Source organism: Crocodylus porosus, unplaced genomic scaffold, assembly GCF_001723895.1.
Source record: "Crocodylus porosus isolate Cpor-Errol unplaced genomic scaffold, CroPor_comp1, whole genome shotgun sequence".
NCBI lineage: Eukaryota > Metazoa > Chordata > Crocodylia > Crocodylidae > Crocodylus > Crocodylus porosus.
In genome coordinates, this window is record NW_017728947.1 from 51,861,404 (window position 1) to 51,877,585 (window position 16,182).

General features: G+C 49.4%; 1 protein-coding gene across 1 annotated transcript; it reads left to right on the forward strand.

The window, feature by feature from the left end:
- Positions 1-4: 4 nt before the first annotated feature.
- LOC109320782 (acyl-coenzyme A thioesterase 5-like) lies at positions 5-9,641 on the forward strand (the record flags this gene model as incomplete). Its single annotated transcript, XM_019551038.1, has 3 exons — positions 5-119; positions 4,676-4,878; positions 5,732-9,641. Coding segments are annotated over 3 exons (894 nt in total), but the record flags the coding sequence as incomplete, so codon positions are not given.
- Between the last annotated feature and the right edge of the window lie 6,541 nt (positions 9,642-16,182).

A 16,182-nucleotide genomic window follows, 5' to 3' on the forward strand; every position in this document is an offset into this window, starting at 1 on the left:
CGCCCTGCCCGGGCCCCTGCTCGCCCGCGCCCGCCTCGAGCGCTGCTTCACGGCGCCCGGCGTGCGCAGGGTCCGCCTCAAGGAGGGCCGCGTCCGCGGCAGCCTCTTCCTGCCCGCCGGTGAGGGACGGGGTGCGGGGGGGAGGGTGCAGCCGCCCCGGGGTGCTGCGAGGGGCGTAGGTGGGCAAGCTCAGAGGAGAAACCGGGGACCTCACCGAGGGACCCTCCTCCTTGCTGTGCCAGGTCCCCCCGATACTGTCCCACCCTCATTTTGTCTCCTAGAATCAGGAGTGAAGTGAAAGCTCAGAGCCACCATTTCCTGACTGCAAGGCTTGGGCTGCAAGGGACCTCCTGACAGCCCCTCTGCCTGAGGCAGAACCACCCCCCTCCAAACCATCCTGTACAAATCTATAGTCTAACCTCCTTGTAAAACAACTGTCAGTCCTGACAATACAAGGCACGAGGCCCTACCTTGGTCCAGGTGGTGCAGGGAAGCCATGGCAGCCAATGTCTGGCTTCTGTGATAGGTTGAAAGTGCCCTGCTTTGGTCCAAAGGGAGCTGTGGGAGTGCACAGCAAGTGTTTAGCTGGTCACCAGCGAGTCCCAGCATAGGTTTGTCTGACTGTGTTGTTAAAGGGGAGGGGAGTCACTAGGTTGCAGCTTGCAACTGCAAGGCAGGGAAGGAGCTCTGTACAGGCTCCAGAGTGGTCATGCTTGATCCGAAAGAACGATTGCAAACTGGTGTCTGGCTTTTTTGGCTATGGGCCTGGTGCACTGTACCAGGTCCAACTGCAGGCTGGATCCAGTCTGGTACAGGATGTTGGCCTGGCTGGGGCCTGATCCTGTACTGCTGCAAGACCCATTCTGTCATGGCTTCGTTGGGCCCTGGCTTGATCAAGCTGCACAGTAGCAGGGCCAATCCTTTTGCATAGGGACAGCCCAGCTGGAGCTGATCCGGACAAACAGGGCTTGGAAATCTGGTGGCTGGGGAGCCTCAGCAGTTGTTAGTTGCCACTGCTTCCCTACTATCAGATTTCCAAACCCATGAAGAGACCCACAGGCAAGATGACATGGCTCTGTGGGCCAGGGGATTGAGCAACACTAATTTTAAGAAATAGAAGGCACATACATAAGCAATGCAGAGTATAATTCATAAATAGGAACACAGCCACAGAGGATTCCTGCATGCAGAAAATAGGAAAATACACAGAAGAGAATGAAAGTAGGCACAAATAGAGCAGAAGTAATTAAATGCATAGAAAAAAACAACACAAACCCACCAATCACTGGCATGTAAATAATGATACTGTGCATCTTAAATGCTTGTAATAAGACAGGTGGGAGCAGAAGATGATTAATCATGTACAACAGAACAAGTGATGGTTATAGATCAGCTGACCCCCCTCTCTGTCTAGAATTCCCCATAACTTGGAGGACCGTCAGCTGCAGCTTCCAATAGTGAAAATGCAGATTAAATTATAGGAAGTCTTGTCAATATCTTACAGCATGAAGAAAACACTTAGTTCTACCTTGAAAGCTGGTGACAAGTCATCCATTGATTCTAGTATTTTCAGTCTCCAAAGATATTCCCACTCCCCAGCAGAATGCATAAGCAAGCAGACTAGCAAGTACATGTATATCCCATTCTTGACAAAACCAGAATGCGAGTAGGAGGCTTTTCCCATTTTAATGCAAAACTTGAAGCGATAGCACCTTGGGTTCTTGTGCCTTTGCCTCTTGTGAGATACCAGTATGGCAAGTTATTCTATTGCGAAGTTAATTTATTTAAAACCCAATTCTGCATTCAGGCTACAAGGTAAGTTTCTACAAGTCTCAAGCAATGAGACTTGTTTTGAGTGGGTGCTCTCTGTATTTTATGTTAATGTATAATGTGAGGTCCTGATTTAGCAGAACACTTAAACTTATTGTATTCCCACTGATGTCCGCAGGAGTTCAATTCATGTTCCAGTTTGCTGAACTGGGACTTGAATCAATATCTTATAATAACTGAGCTACTGATGCAAAGTCCAAAGTAGATGGAGAAACTGAGAGAAGGCCAGATTCAAAGTCCATCAAGGTCTAAGCACCATTTCTTCAACTTAGAAATCATGCTATTTTGCCAACAGTGAAATTCTACCCTCAAAGGCATACTTGGATTTGCTACCTAGCTTGGTGGCATCTGGAGGTCTCCAATGTAGAGAAAAAAAATGATCCTTTAAAGAGCCTTATAGCAGGTTCAGGGAGTTTTGGTTAGCTGGGACGGGTTTTCACAGTTCATAAAGGGGTGACTCACTGTCCCAAGGTCTCCTTGAGAAGGTGCTGCCAGCTTTGTGCTGCTCCCTCAGCACCACAGTGCAACCTTTCTTCTCTTCTCTTTCTCTCTCGAGTTTTCTGTCCTCATCTCAGGATTGTTGCCTCTGTCCTTACAGCCCTGGGTCTTCTGTCAGACCCTGAGAGAATCTTTGGTCTAGTGTTGCAGCCAAGCACCCTGTCTCTCCCCTAGCTTCCTCTGTAGGAAACTTTTGACTTTCTGTAGGCCAGCTAATTATCCTCTGCAGCTGGTCCACTTCTAGGCAGCCTGCAGTCAGTGCCAGCTGCTTGCAGCTGGGCTGTAGTCCCTGCCAGCCAGGAGAGGGCTGTTGCCTGAGGTGTGCAGCCTGGGGCAAGCTTCTGCCAACCAGTCTGCTACAAGCCTACTGGGAAGTCCAGAGGGTTCCTAAGCAATGGTAATTTTCTTAGAGGAATGTTCAATTTCAACATTTCCATCATAGATTTCTTGGTTTCAGCAAGAAAATGAAGAATCTGTATGTCAAGCCAAGAATCTGAAATGCAAACTGCTCAAAATAAAAATGCAATGACTGAAGTATGATTCCAAATATGTACTATAAGAGGTGTTTCTTGTTTGGAGCATATACTGGAGCCATTGGACTTCTCAAGCCATAGCAGGGTGAAGTTTATGTAATTCTTGTCTTTCCCACCCACTTGTTGATTTCAGAACAGCAGTAAAACCATCAAGTCAGTTTTATTCTATGCTATGAATTACAGGCTTGACTGCAGATTTGGAAGGTTATCCTCATAAGAACCTGAAATTTACTTTTTTTTTTTAAGCTAAATATTAAATTCTATAGTTGCTGATGATTTGAGCACCTTTGCTTGCCTGAATGTTTTTGGTTTCAGCAGTGATAAGTAACTGAGTATATTTTTAAGTCTTGTATTTTTTGTTTAAGTAAAGTATGAAACTTAATCATGACATTTTATAATAGAAAATGTATTCAGATTTAACTTTTTCTGTCCCCCCCCCCCCCCATTGCCCAACGGAATTGCAAACTTTAACTTGAGGACTGAGAAACATTGCAACTTATTAGAATTCTAGAAATTAAAAATCAAGAAAAAGCAATTAACGTATCTAGTTCACTCTCTTTCAGTGTATTTCTAGTGCTCTGCTTAATTAAAAATATTCTCCAGCCCCTGGAGCTTCCCTGTTCCACAGTCTGAAACATCTTGTTCAAAGCTTCTATTTCCAAAATCACTTAAGTCAAGAGGTGTTTTCTTCCATCAGAATCAGTATTTAACTCCTGCTAAAGTTAATATGCCTTTACCTGAAACACCTGGAATGCTCTTTCCCCCAGATGTTTGGATAGTTGACCTGGGTTGGGATGATGATATAGCCCTGATGGTCCAAGAAATACTGGAGAGGCCATTCCCTTTTCCCTCTTGAATGGCCTTTTGCTCTTCCACTAATTAGGTTAACTACTTACTGCCATTTTGTTTTGCACTATATTTGTTACTACTTTACAGTCCTCCATTCCTTTAGGCAAAGGGTTTTCATTTAAATGTGAAATTATACACATGCTATTGTTCTGTCTGTTATTTAGCTCAAGCTGTGTCTGCTTCTCTCCCAGACCTGAAGAGAGGCAGTTTTGTGTCTGAAAGCTTGTCTAATGACTCCGCCCACTATACAGTTGGTCCAATAAAAGATATTGCCAAAAAAATCCTTGCCTCTGGATAATTGGAATGATCAGGGGTTTGAGCGAATCAACGGTGATATCTGATGGCCCATCAGCAAATTCTCTGAGAAGCACAGACATGGTTGCTTCAGTGTTCTTCACACTCTTCAAATTCTTCTAAATACCTTGTCACCAGGACACAAAAAAGGAAGGAAGGAAGTGTCCTTAAACCCTCTAGGCAGATACCTATCTACTGTATTGTCAACATCACTGGAAAATAAATATATGCCACTCTGAAATGACATTGCTTTGACTGACCCATGGGCAACAATACTGAGCAAAAAAATGGACTGTGGCAATATCATACTCAGCTCTCCCTGTGAACCTGAAGAAACATATCCACAGATAGCAGAATTTCCTGTGGCTAAAAGCAATGTTGGAATGTCTCTGTGGCTACATGTTTCCTGTAAGCCATAATGTTGAGGAGAGTTGATTTAGAGTATGACCTGCTTCCTTAAAATGGCAAATCAAAGCATTTGAAAAGTAGGTTGAGATTTTCTTTGTTTTAGCAGTAGATGAGGTCTGTTCCTAGTTTGGTCAGGTACTCCATATAGCTATAGAGGGAAAATATACTGCTGTCACTAACAATGATAGAAAACTTACTGTGCCCATTATAGTTTGCAATTCTCTAGAGTTCTGGCTAGATAACATTTGTCATCTTTTTTGTAGGGGACGGACCCTTTCCAGGAGTGATCGATATGTTTGGTGATGAAGGGGGGTTGACTGAGTACCGAGCTAGTCTCCTGGCTAATCATGGCTTTGCTGCTCTTTCCCTGCCATATTTTGACTTTGAAGATCTGCCCAGGGTCATGAAAGATTTGAACTTTGAATACTTTGAGGAGGCAGCTAGATTTCTGCAGCGTCACCCAAAGGTGAGTGTAGTAAGAAAAATGCATCAATTCTTTTGGCTGTGAACAGTGGAAAAAAAGGATTGCCATATAAAGGCAGTTTGAGTGGAAGAAGAAACAACACTCAAATTGCCTTGACACTCCAGGAAATGGCTGCTTCTGTTAGCCATCTGCTAGTGATGCTTTGAGTCCCAATAGTGAAGGAAAGCGTAGGACTGAGTGACTTCTGAGAATGAATAAACTTAATTTGGAAATCAAAGTGTTTGATCAAAGTAGTAAGGTTCTGGAAAAGCCTTCAAGAGGGGTAGTGTAGACAAAAAAAAAACAACTCCTTTTTTTGATGGACCTGCATTAGTTTATAAAAGGAATTATATGACATAATTGTCTCAATAGCAGCAGAGTAGACTCAGGAGATCCCTTCCAGTGTGTGTCCAGGACTGATCCTGCAAGTAAAAGGAAGTTCAGGACTAGATAATACCAGTTAAAGAGGTGTTTCTGCTGGGGCTGCCTTCGTATGTCAGTCTTAAACAAGTGGAATATAGTTAAATTTCCCTCTGTTTATTCTGAAAGAGGCAGTTTGCATTAAAATATGTGGTAGCTAAATGGGTCAGGTCTCAGTGGCTGGACTTCAGATGCTTGGAATGCAAGAGCCTGTGGTACCTTTTTGATTAGAGGTGGTACATTTTTTGCTCCTTGAAAAATAAAACAGAACAAATGGGCTGTCGTGACCCATGTTCATAGGTCCAGATTGTAACCTTCCAACAGATATTATTGGCAATTTGTCTAGTATGTTTGGAAGAAAACACCAAAGAAATTTAAGGCAAGTCTTATTAATACATACTCTTTTTCCTTTCATCTCTGTACTCCTTGTCTAAAGGTGAAAGGGCCAGGAATTGGAGTGATTGGAACAGGGAAAGGGGCAGAATTGGCATTCTCCATGATCACGTACCTGCCAGAGGTGGTAGCTGCTGTCTGTATCTCTGGCTGTAGCTTCCACACAGTCGCTGACCTTCATTATGGTGAGAAGACACTGCCTGCACTGCGCTTTGACATGAGCAAGGTCATTGTTTCTGAGAATGGCGTGTTTGACATCTTTGAAGCACTGGATGACCCAAGGGATCCAGCCAATTCCCACTGCTGCATCCCCATAGAAAAAGCAGAGGGTCATTTCCTCTTGGTGGTCGGAGAGGCTGACCGTACCTGGAAAAGCTCGTTATATGCTGAACTGGCAATTGAGCGCCTACGCCAACATGGGAAAGACAACTTTACACTCTTGAGTTATCCAGGAGCAGGCCACCAAATTGATCCCCCCTCAACCCCATTTTGCCTGGTAGCCATAGATCGTGTCCTCAGGGTGCCCGTTCTTGGTGGTGGGGAGAGCAGAGCACATGCTTATGCTCAGGAAGACTCCTGGTGGAAGATTCAAAATTTCCTGCGCTTGCATTTGGGATAAGTGCTTCAGAATCTGAAAGCTGCTGCCAAAACACAGGATGCTGAGTATTGAGCCTCCAAAGCGACTTAGAGGACAGGAGGGACTAGCTTGGAAGGAAAGATTCCCTATGGACAGCTTAGCCAATTTATATGTCAGTGACATGAATAAATGCTTATAAGTAGAGTCTTTGCTTTTGATGGTTGGAGGGAGCTGTCAAAGGAACCGTAACTAGGAGTACAAGGGAGAATTGAAACACTGGCAAAGTGTAGGCTGTAGTTTAGTAAAATATTTTTGATACTAAGATCAATTTAGACTGTAGAATTACTATCCAAAGTGGGCGGTAAAAGTCTGCCTTGCAGGATTTAAGAGCCACAGAGTCCAGCACCTTGGCTGGACCTGCAAAGGACAGCAGTCAAGCACATTAGTCAGCACCTAGAAGAATGATGGCAGCTCAAGGCAATGAGCTTGGATCAAAACTCTAGAAAACAACTTGGACTTGCGAACTGGCCATTTTGCCTTCCACCTTGAGATTTAAATCTAGTTCTCTTCCCAGATGTCTTCCTCTACATGCATCTCTATAGAGCACTCCTTTTTATAATTGTGACTTTGCTCTGCCTACTTTGGAAAGGTTTCTTCTATTAGTTTTACTAGGGGTGCGGCCCTGGTGTTATGTTTGTGCAATACCTCAGTGTTGGACATTGATTTTCAACAAGCACTTCCAATAGCTCTTTACACTCCCAGTTGCAATACCTTCTGTGCTGGACAAGGAGAGGGGCAGTTGCAGCCCTGTCTGGTATTTTCAGGGGGGATTTATCTGGATCTAAGGTGCCTTAGCTTATCAGGCTAATAGATTTTACTTGGCAAGTGGATATGATGGCTCTAGATAGTCCAGTTGAATGTATTTTTATTATATGCATTAATATTTCTTTCCCTCTTCAGTCAATTGCCTATCTTACACTAGAAGCACCTGTAGTTCAATTAGGGAGCTGAGAAATCCTGTTCTTTTAGAATTTCCCGCTAATGGATCATAATAGTCAGTGGCCATTGGACACTTAATAGCTGGCGCTAATAGTCAGTGCTGGGAAAGCAACTGAGGAGCAGGTGAACAGGTTGGGAGGCCTGGCCTACAGCTGCCATTTGAGCTGTAACTTTTTCAACGGCTGTCACTAAATGGCATCAACCAACTTGAAGACTAACTAACCAAGAATAAAAGATTCCTGGGTTAATTTTCATGGTTATGAAGAGATTAGAGCAGGGATAGGCAAAATATGGCCCTTGGGCCAGAACTGGCCTACCAAGGGATTTCATCTGGCCTGTGGTGGGTCTCAGTCCTGCAGGGCCGTGGTGTGTGTGGCCAGTCCTGCCAGCCCTGGGCATGCAGTAGGGCTGGGGCACCACAGCAGCCAAACTTACTTCCTGGCAACCCCAGTGGCAGCAGCTCCTAGCCCCACTGCCTGGGTACCCCGTTCCATCTGCCCTACACCTAGTGGTGGGGGTGGGACGCATTCAGGTAGACCATGCAGTTGGGCAGATGGGATGGAGCTGCAGGCAGGCAAGGAGAGGCATCCAGGATGGGCAGGAGGAGCTGGGATCATAAGGCAGGATTACAGGGTGGTGATAGTGTGGAGCTAGGGCCTGGGGCAGAGCAACAGGCACCAGTTCCACCGGCAAGAGTGTACAGGGTGTGGATCTCAGCTCTTCCCTGGCCCCCAGCCCCATGCTGTCACTGGCCCAAGATCCAGGACCCAGGCCTGTCTGCCCATCCTGCTCCCAGATTTCACTCCCTTCCTACCCATGGCCCCATCTCAGCCACCTAGCTGAGGGCAGAGAAGAGCCACTTAGGGAGTTTTCGTGAGCTGCTGCAAGGGGGAGAGGTGTTGACGTGGCCCACGACAGTTCACCAGAAACCTTTAAGTGGCCCTTCAGCCCAAATAATTGTCATCCCCTGGATTAAAGTCATTAGGCCTATAGCTGCCAGGTTATTGTCATTGTGTTCAGAGGTATACTGGCCTGAGGCCTCTTCTTTCCATTATTTTGGTGGAAAAGAACCACAGTTTCTTCTTAAAATTCTCTCTTTTTTGGGGGTAGGGCGTGGGAAGGAGGTGGAGTACAAGGATGGCTGTGCTAGAGGTCTAATTCCTTAGCATCACTGCAAGACAAAATTCCCCTTTCAGGTTCCCTATTTTCAGGCTGTCCAGGAGAAAATGGAGCTTCAGCTTGTGACCTTGACTTCTGTTTAGCATCATGGGGGCCCTCCTTCCTCCATTCTGCTTTCTGTGTGCTGGTGCTTGTTAACTTCACTCTGCATTCTGTAACACTCCATAGACTTGGCACAAACTCAGTTGTGCTCACACCCCCTATAGCATTTTTACAGCCATCCTCAGTTGCTCTCTCCCTGTTGGTTGAGATCAAATGGGCCTAGCAGGCAGATCTCTATGACAGAAACACAGGCCTGTAGCCAGCACTGATGAGCACATCAGTGGTGGGTTTGTCCCCAGGTTCCATTTCTTTGCACTCCCCAGCTGTCTGTCTTGTATGTACCTGCCTGCAGTCTGCTAGAGTGGTTGTGGAGTGCTTCTTGCCAGCCTGGTGGTCTGAGTACTTGCATACTACATCTCCATTGTGTCCTCTTACAAATCTATTATCAGCCAAGACTGCAGATTCCCAGCACAAGTTTGTAGAGCCCAGTATACTCCCAAACATGCTGAGACAATTAAGCAGGAACAGGTCTAACCAAACAGCTGGGTTAACAAGCAAATTGTTTCCTAAAAGAGGAATTATTTATCTTCCCATTTTCAAGTCAGGTATATTATGCATTTATTCTTGTTCACTGGATGTTAAAGAAGCCAATGTCAACAGCTGTAATACAAAGCTGGTGGTTTAAGTACGCTGTTTACAATGTTAATTTCTCTAAATGCATTTTAAATATTTCAGAAAAATATACAGTAAATATTTAGTAAAGCACTTTATTAAATTTATTATTACTGCACTAGAATTTCTGGCTGAAACTTTCTACTTTAGTTTTCCTTTTCAAATAGTTCATTTGTTTTAAAAAGTATTATTATTCAGATTTGACAAAGGGATTTGGGAAGAAGAAAACTAAAAAGCACTTAATAGTGTAATTTGATTACGTAAATACACCTCACAAAGAAAAAGCTACCAGCGGTCAAAGAACACAGGCAAAATTGTCTGCAGCATGTAGACCTGGTTTTTGCACTAGAAATTTATAAATTTACAAAGACACTCAAAATCTAAAATGTATTTTTCCTCTGCAAATTGTATGTCCATTCCCTATATGGGGAATACCACTTTCATGCATTTAATACATGCCTTACAACAAAGAGTGCCTGACTGAGGACATATCTGATGCCTTTTTATTTTTAGGCTCTGATTCTGCATTCCTTACTCAAGCAGACTCCCACTCTTTTAATGGAATGATTATGCTGCATGCTCCAGCCTTTGCACTGGGCTGAAAAGACTACCCTGACCTGCTCCTGTTGACTTCAAAGGGAGCAGGATCGATCCCAAGATGTCATTATCAGCCTATCCTATGCAGCCAATAAATAAATAATATACATTATTGAATGTACCTCCTTCTGGGAGCAAGCTAGTAGCAAAAGTTGTGTTTGTGTTTTGGGTTGAGGTTGAGTTGATCTGTGAGAACAATGTTGTTTATTATTTGCAATTTTTTAAAATCTTGAACTATGATATTTTCAAAAAATGATTTAAGTAAAATTTTGAAGTGTAAAATAGAATTGCTTAAGTGTGATATGAATTTCTTACTAAAGAAAAAAGTTTTGAGAAGGAAGAAATTATAGATAATCTGCCCACAGTCCTGTAACAAACATACTTCTGCTAAACTAGTCAGCAAGGAAATTAGTATCCTAATTAGTATCCTAAAACTTGTAAGATAAACAGGGATTCTTCTTAGAGCAAGTTGGATTGTTTCCTGCTCTCCTGCTCCTCCCTTCTTATACAAATCTAATTGTTTTCTACAACATCAGAGGATGAGGGTGTGTGATCCAAGTGAAGTTCCCTAGTTTTTGCATTTTCTTCATCAATGTTGCATTGGGCAATGGCTGATATTTCTGGGGATACCTCTGTACTTGCAGATTTAGGTATTGTATCCCTATGTTAGAAAACAGTTCTCAAGTGCTTTGAATATCATGGCATAGGGCTGGGGCTCTGCCCTTCTGGGGCTTTTCCTTGGGAGAGCATCTTCAGCTGCCTGTAAATCCAGGCAGACAAGGGAGTGGCCTGAAGCTGTACCACGAAGTTCAGATCAGTCGGATTTGTGTTGTAGCCCACTCAGCCTTGGGTCTGGCCAACCCCTGCGCCCTCTGGCCACAGGGGCCTGGCCTGGGTTCCAGCATGGGGCGAGTGGATGCACTCAGGGCTCCAGCAGCATCAGCATGTCTTACTGTGAGATTTTCAGGGGGACCAGCCAGCAGGCAACTATACTGGGCTGTGACTACTGTTAGGCTGGCTCTGCGCTGTTCATGTACAAGCACAGTGCCCTGGGCCTTCGTGAGGAGAGAGGGCAGCCACGAGACCAGAGCAGCACCCTGCCCACAACCCAGCACCTCCAGGCCTTATCAGTGAATGCAACAGTGAGCCCCTCATAGGGCTGTCATCCTGGTCCTGCCTCACCCCACAGATCCCAGCCAGAGCCATGCTGTTTCCGTCCCATCAGGCTCTGCAGCAGCAACAAGGGAGTGCTATGGAGCCCCAAGCCAGCTACAGCCCCTGCTTCCAGGGCAAGGGGGCACACAGCTACAGCTCCCACCCCGCAAGGCTTAGTGCAAGGTGCAAAGCCCTGGTGCAGGTGGGGGCCTGTGGGCGCAAAAGACAGGCTGACCCCTCACCCTGGTATTGGGGCTCACCTGGGCTGCAGGATGGTGCACTGTGGCCTCCACCAGTGGCCACTGAAAAATCAATATACAGAGATGCCTTGGCCCCCATCTGCCCTGTGCCCTGCTTCCCACCCCATCCCATCCAGTGCCACGAGGTAGGCATAATGCGAGCAGGCAGGGGAGGCCCTACACTGAGGCTGAGCCAGTGCCTAATTACTGGGGGGGGCAGAGCCTTGGCCCTTGCTCATGGCTGGGGGCCACTCTCACCACCTCCCCTCACCCCACAGGCATCTGCTGCCTGGGAGGAATACCCGACTCAGCACGTGAGAGCTGCCTTGCCTGGGGTGAGCCATCTCCCTTTGCCCTGCCCGGGTCTGGCTTGGACTCCGGCTGTCCCAAGAGAGGCTGTGGGATTACAGCCAGGTGACCAATGTCCAGCTCCTGTTCCTGCTCCTGTGTCTCAGGTAGGCCCTTTTTGGAAAGCCTGTTGCCAGCCCCAAAGTGAGGAAGCAGGTCCCTGACTGACTGGTGAAGATGGATTGGGCTGACAGGCTGGAGGGGAAGCTGCCTCGGCACACAGCTCTAAGCCCCCTCCCAGCCAAGTGCAGATCTGAGCCTAGCTGACCTGGGCACGGCCTGGAACACCTGCTGCTCCCATGTGCCATGGGCGGGGCCTGCCACCACACTGGGCACCAGCTGAGTGCTGCCAGAGCTCCTGGAGCTGGGAACCCCCTGACCAGGGCAGGGCAGAGGTCTGCACCTGGGGCACCAGCAGGCTCCTGTCATGCCTCACATAAGCTGCCTGGGTTTATTTGTCCTGCCCAGTATGGCAGTGGTCTGTCCCTCTGCCAGCCCTGGCAGCATCTATGCAGATCAGTGTGAGGGGCCAGCAGGTGCTGTACTTGGCCAAGGGGCCAAGCCCGCAGCAGCCCCCAGCAGCCTGTGCTCCACAGGCCTAGTTCTCCTGCTCCAGGGCTGTGTCCCCCAAGGGTGCTGCATCCAGTCCCTGGGTGTCCCCACCCATGGTCATTGAGGGCAGCAGATCTTCCCTGCAGTTCCTGACCTACTGCCACCAGCAGGTGAGCTACATGGGCACCCTGGGCCTGCAGCACAGCGTAATGTTCACGCAGAAGGACCCAAGCTGGCACAGCACCTCCACTCAAGTGTTAAACATGGCCACCTACCCAAACTGGCCCCACCTGCAAGTCAGCAGATCCCACTACCCCTGATCCCTGCTGGACATTCAAGGGTAGCCTGCCCCCCAGCACATGCTTTGCCTGTCTGTCTGCGAAGCTGGATCTGTCTGTCTCTGAGCCCAGCTGGACTCCCTTGGCTGACGCCTGTTTCTGCCCTGAACAGAAGCTGGCCACCCCGCAGTGCTGGACAGAGCGGGAGCAGGCTGAGGGCAGCAGCATCATCCTGAAGTGCTACTGCTGGGGCGGGGGTTGAGCTCCTCTCTCCTTACCAGAGTGGAGAAGGCCATGGGTGGGCGAGGCAGGAGTGCTCCCTGTGCTGAGCTGGGAGCATTCCCTTGGCTGCATCAGACACACAAGTGCCCCAGGCCTCAGCTCCAGTCTGGCCAGAGGAGCTGGTTGAGTGGAGCAATGTGTGAATTGGGGGTGGGGCTGGCAGTACCAGGGGCTTCTCCAGGGGCTCAGGGATTTCCCAGGGGACAGGGAAGCTACAGCCCTGGCCATGAGAGATGCTGGGAGCTGCACTCAGGCCATGTCTCTCCTGGGCAGGGCATGCTGTCAGGGACCTGTAAATCCAGACCAGACACAGCAGCAAGCAGGAACCTATGGATGCCACATGGCCAACTGTGTGAGCTATTCCCAGTGCCATGTGACCACGTCCATTGGCTTAGGTAAAGTGTGGGGGTGCTGGGATCAGGAGGCCCTGTTGGGGCTCTAAGCCAGAACAAGACTGCACTGACACCTGGGCCAAGTGTCTGGTGGGAGCCTCTTGAAGGAGAGCTGATGCCAGACTGGGCTGGAAGCAGAAGGGACCAGGTGCCACAGAGCCTGAGGGCATGCAATAACCCAGCAGCCCCTGAGCATGGTACAGAGGGGCCAGATCCTGAGCTCAGCACAGCATTTCTCACTGAGGGCAAGGAATATGCCTCCTCCCTGCCACATGGGGCCTGAGTCCCATGACCAGCTGTCACAAAGTCCACATCCCTCCGGCTGGGGACAGGGATGGGCTCCCTGCATGCTCTGTCCCGTGCTGAAGGCCGCGACCAAAGGTAGTCCCAGGGTTAATCCAGAGCCCTCCTGCTCCAGGTGGAGTGGTCCATGGGCTGCCCAGGAGGGACCACTCCACCTGGAGCAAGAGGGCTCTGGGTTGGGTGATGTGAGTCCTGCCCTGTGCCAGGGCGTGTATGGGCTCAGAAGACAGGGCACTGCAGGGTGCCTGGGGGAGCAGCCACATGCTCCCTACATAGCCCATGAGAGGAGGTAGCAGGTGTGCTCCTTGTCTGCAGGTGCAGTGTGGGTGGGAGTCATCGTGGGCTCCATCCTGGGGGCCCTGCTCTTCCTGATCTTGCTTATTGTGTCCATCAGGGACTTGCTGCAAGGTGACTGATGGAGCCCTGCTGCTGGGAGGTGCCTGGGGCGGCAGGTAATGCCCATGTGACAGGAGGGTGCAGGGTCCCCCAGGTCAGTTCAGCACAGGGTGGGGGTTGGCCTCCTTTGCTCTGGGGCAGCTGTCTTCTATCTGTCTGAGGGGCTGATGGGCATGTTTCAACCACCTCCTCCATAGCCTTGTCTAGTGGGGTTCAAACAGGACTGATCCTGCCCTGAGCAGAGGCTGGGTTAGATGGGCCTTCCTGAGGGCCCTGCCAGCCCGGCTCTGCTAGGACTCTGATCTGTGTGGGTCCCACCCCAGACTGCTGCAGCCCCTGAAACACCATGTCCACGGCTCCTTGTGCCCATCTGAGCCTTCAGCCAGTGTCTCCCCATGGAGAGGAGAAGGACCCGCTTGGTGTTAATGGTTTAGGGCTGAATCAGATTGTGCTTGGACACTTAAGGCCCAATGAGAGGCCCAGTGAGAGTTAGGGAGAAAAAGGGAGGCAGGATGTGGCCCAGGGTCCTTGCCCAACTGCCATGTACAGGGCCTGACACAAGCTGCTTTGTGATGTAGCTCCTATGTCATTCCATTGCCGCAGAGACCAGGAATGGGCAGGGAATAAATCCGAGCCACTGGTGCTTTCTGGTCAGTCTCAGCGCAACCCGAGAGACTCAGCTAAGGTGTAGGGAGAGGTTTTGTGTGTTGGAAAGAGTTAGAGTTAGGAGATTAGATTAGACAGATTAGAAACAGCAGATATAGAGTAGCTAGTAGAGAGTTGTAGAGAATTTAGAGAGAGTAGATAGTAGATAGGAGAGCAGGTAGAAAGAGGAGTTAAGCATAGCTAGGTAGACTAGAATAAATAGAATAAGTAATAGATCTAGAGTGATGATAAGTAGGGAAGAGCTCGGGTCCCCAGGGCCTCATGGTCTCAGCACTTGGTTACTTGCTCCCATCTCTCTCCCATTTCTGACCAGCTGCTCTGGCCCGGGTGGCAGGGAAAGACGGCTGAGAGACTGCCCAGTGTGGGTAAGGGGCCAGCAATACCTTGGGGTTTTGCAACGAGGTATGAGAGTATCATAGGAGTTCCTGGTGCTCCAGCCTCCTGCTGGCATGGGGATACTGTCTGCTTGTGCTGCTGGCTGGGGCTGCTCTCACCCCACTTCCTGATCTCTTAGCTCTTAGGCCCAAGCACTCTGGCCCAGCTGAGCAGTGCTTCACATTATTAGGGCAGGAACTAGGGGAGGGGCATGAGACCTCTTGAGCTCTGTGACCCCAGCTGTGGTCCGTGGTTGGGGCTTGAGCCGCCAGGGTCCTCTGTGGGGCCCTCTCCATACTCAGGCACAGGCTGACCAGAGCTCTCCTGTTAGCAGTGACGCTATTGGCTTTTGCTATGTCTGCTAGGGCTGCCTCTTGGTGAAGAGATGGGTGGGAGCTCCAGGAGCCAGGCACGGAGTCAGCACAGATTTGAAAGGGCATGACATGTCCCCTGTGGGTGCAGGGAGTGGCTTGCAGGCTGCTGGGGGAAAGAGGTGGCAAGGGGGCTTCTGCTGAGCAGCTCTTCTCTTCCTCCAGCTGCCTCTGCTGCAGATATCAGGAGGATCTGGGATGCAGCCAACCCCACAGCCTCGTCCTGGCAAACTGAGAACAACCAACAGACCGGTCTGGGTGTTGGCCCCCCAGCTGGTGCTCCCACCATGCTGCCAGGAAGAGGGGGAATATGTGAGAACAGGTGATGTGCCCAGGGGCAAGAGCCAGGTGAGTGGCTGTGAGGTGCTGGCAGAGCTGTGCTCTGCACCTTGGACAGGGAGTGATGAATTGCTGGGCCTGCTCTGCCCCCCCCGCTCCCTGACCTGGCATGTTCCCATCCCCGTCCCCCACATCCCTGTGAAATCTTCTCCCCAAAGACCCCTGCATCCCCAGATGCTCTGAGAGGTCAGACTGGGACTCCTCTGGCTCCTGCCTCTGAGCATCTCCTAGTACTAGAACCTCTGGTTTTTCTCCGAAACAAAGGCACAGACTATGAAGGGCTTTGCCCACAGGCCCCAGGTTTGTGCACACGTGTGTTTGGGGGGTGGTAGTATGGGCATGCCTGTGTGCCCTGGGGAGGCATCTAGAAGTGCAGAGGTGTCCATCAGGTGGGATGTATGTGTCTAGTGGGGTGGAGTGTGTACATATGTGTGTGAGTTCATGCTGGTGGGCTGGCCTGTGTGTGTGCATGTGTGTGAGGCCCTGTCCCCAGCAGGCACTTGCTGCTCTCCATGCCAGCGCCCCCATTCTTCCCTTCTACAGCCTCTCCACCCTGAGACCCTGAGGCACAGACAGAAGCTGCCCAGGCTGGCCGTGCAGGGAGTGGTAGGTCTTCTGGCTGGCACTGCCCCAGGCCAGGGGTGGGCGAAATCCAGGAGTTAGGGCACCAGGTGGGGTGCCTGCCAGGCTCCCCCCTTTATGGGGCCCACAGATGTGAGGGGCTCGGACCCT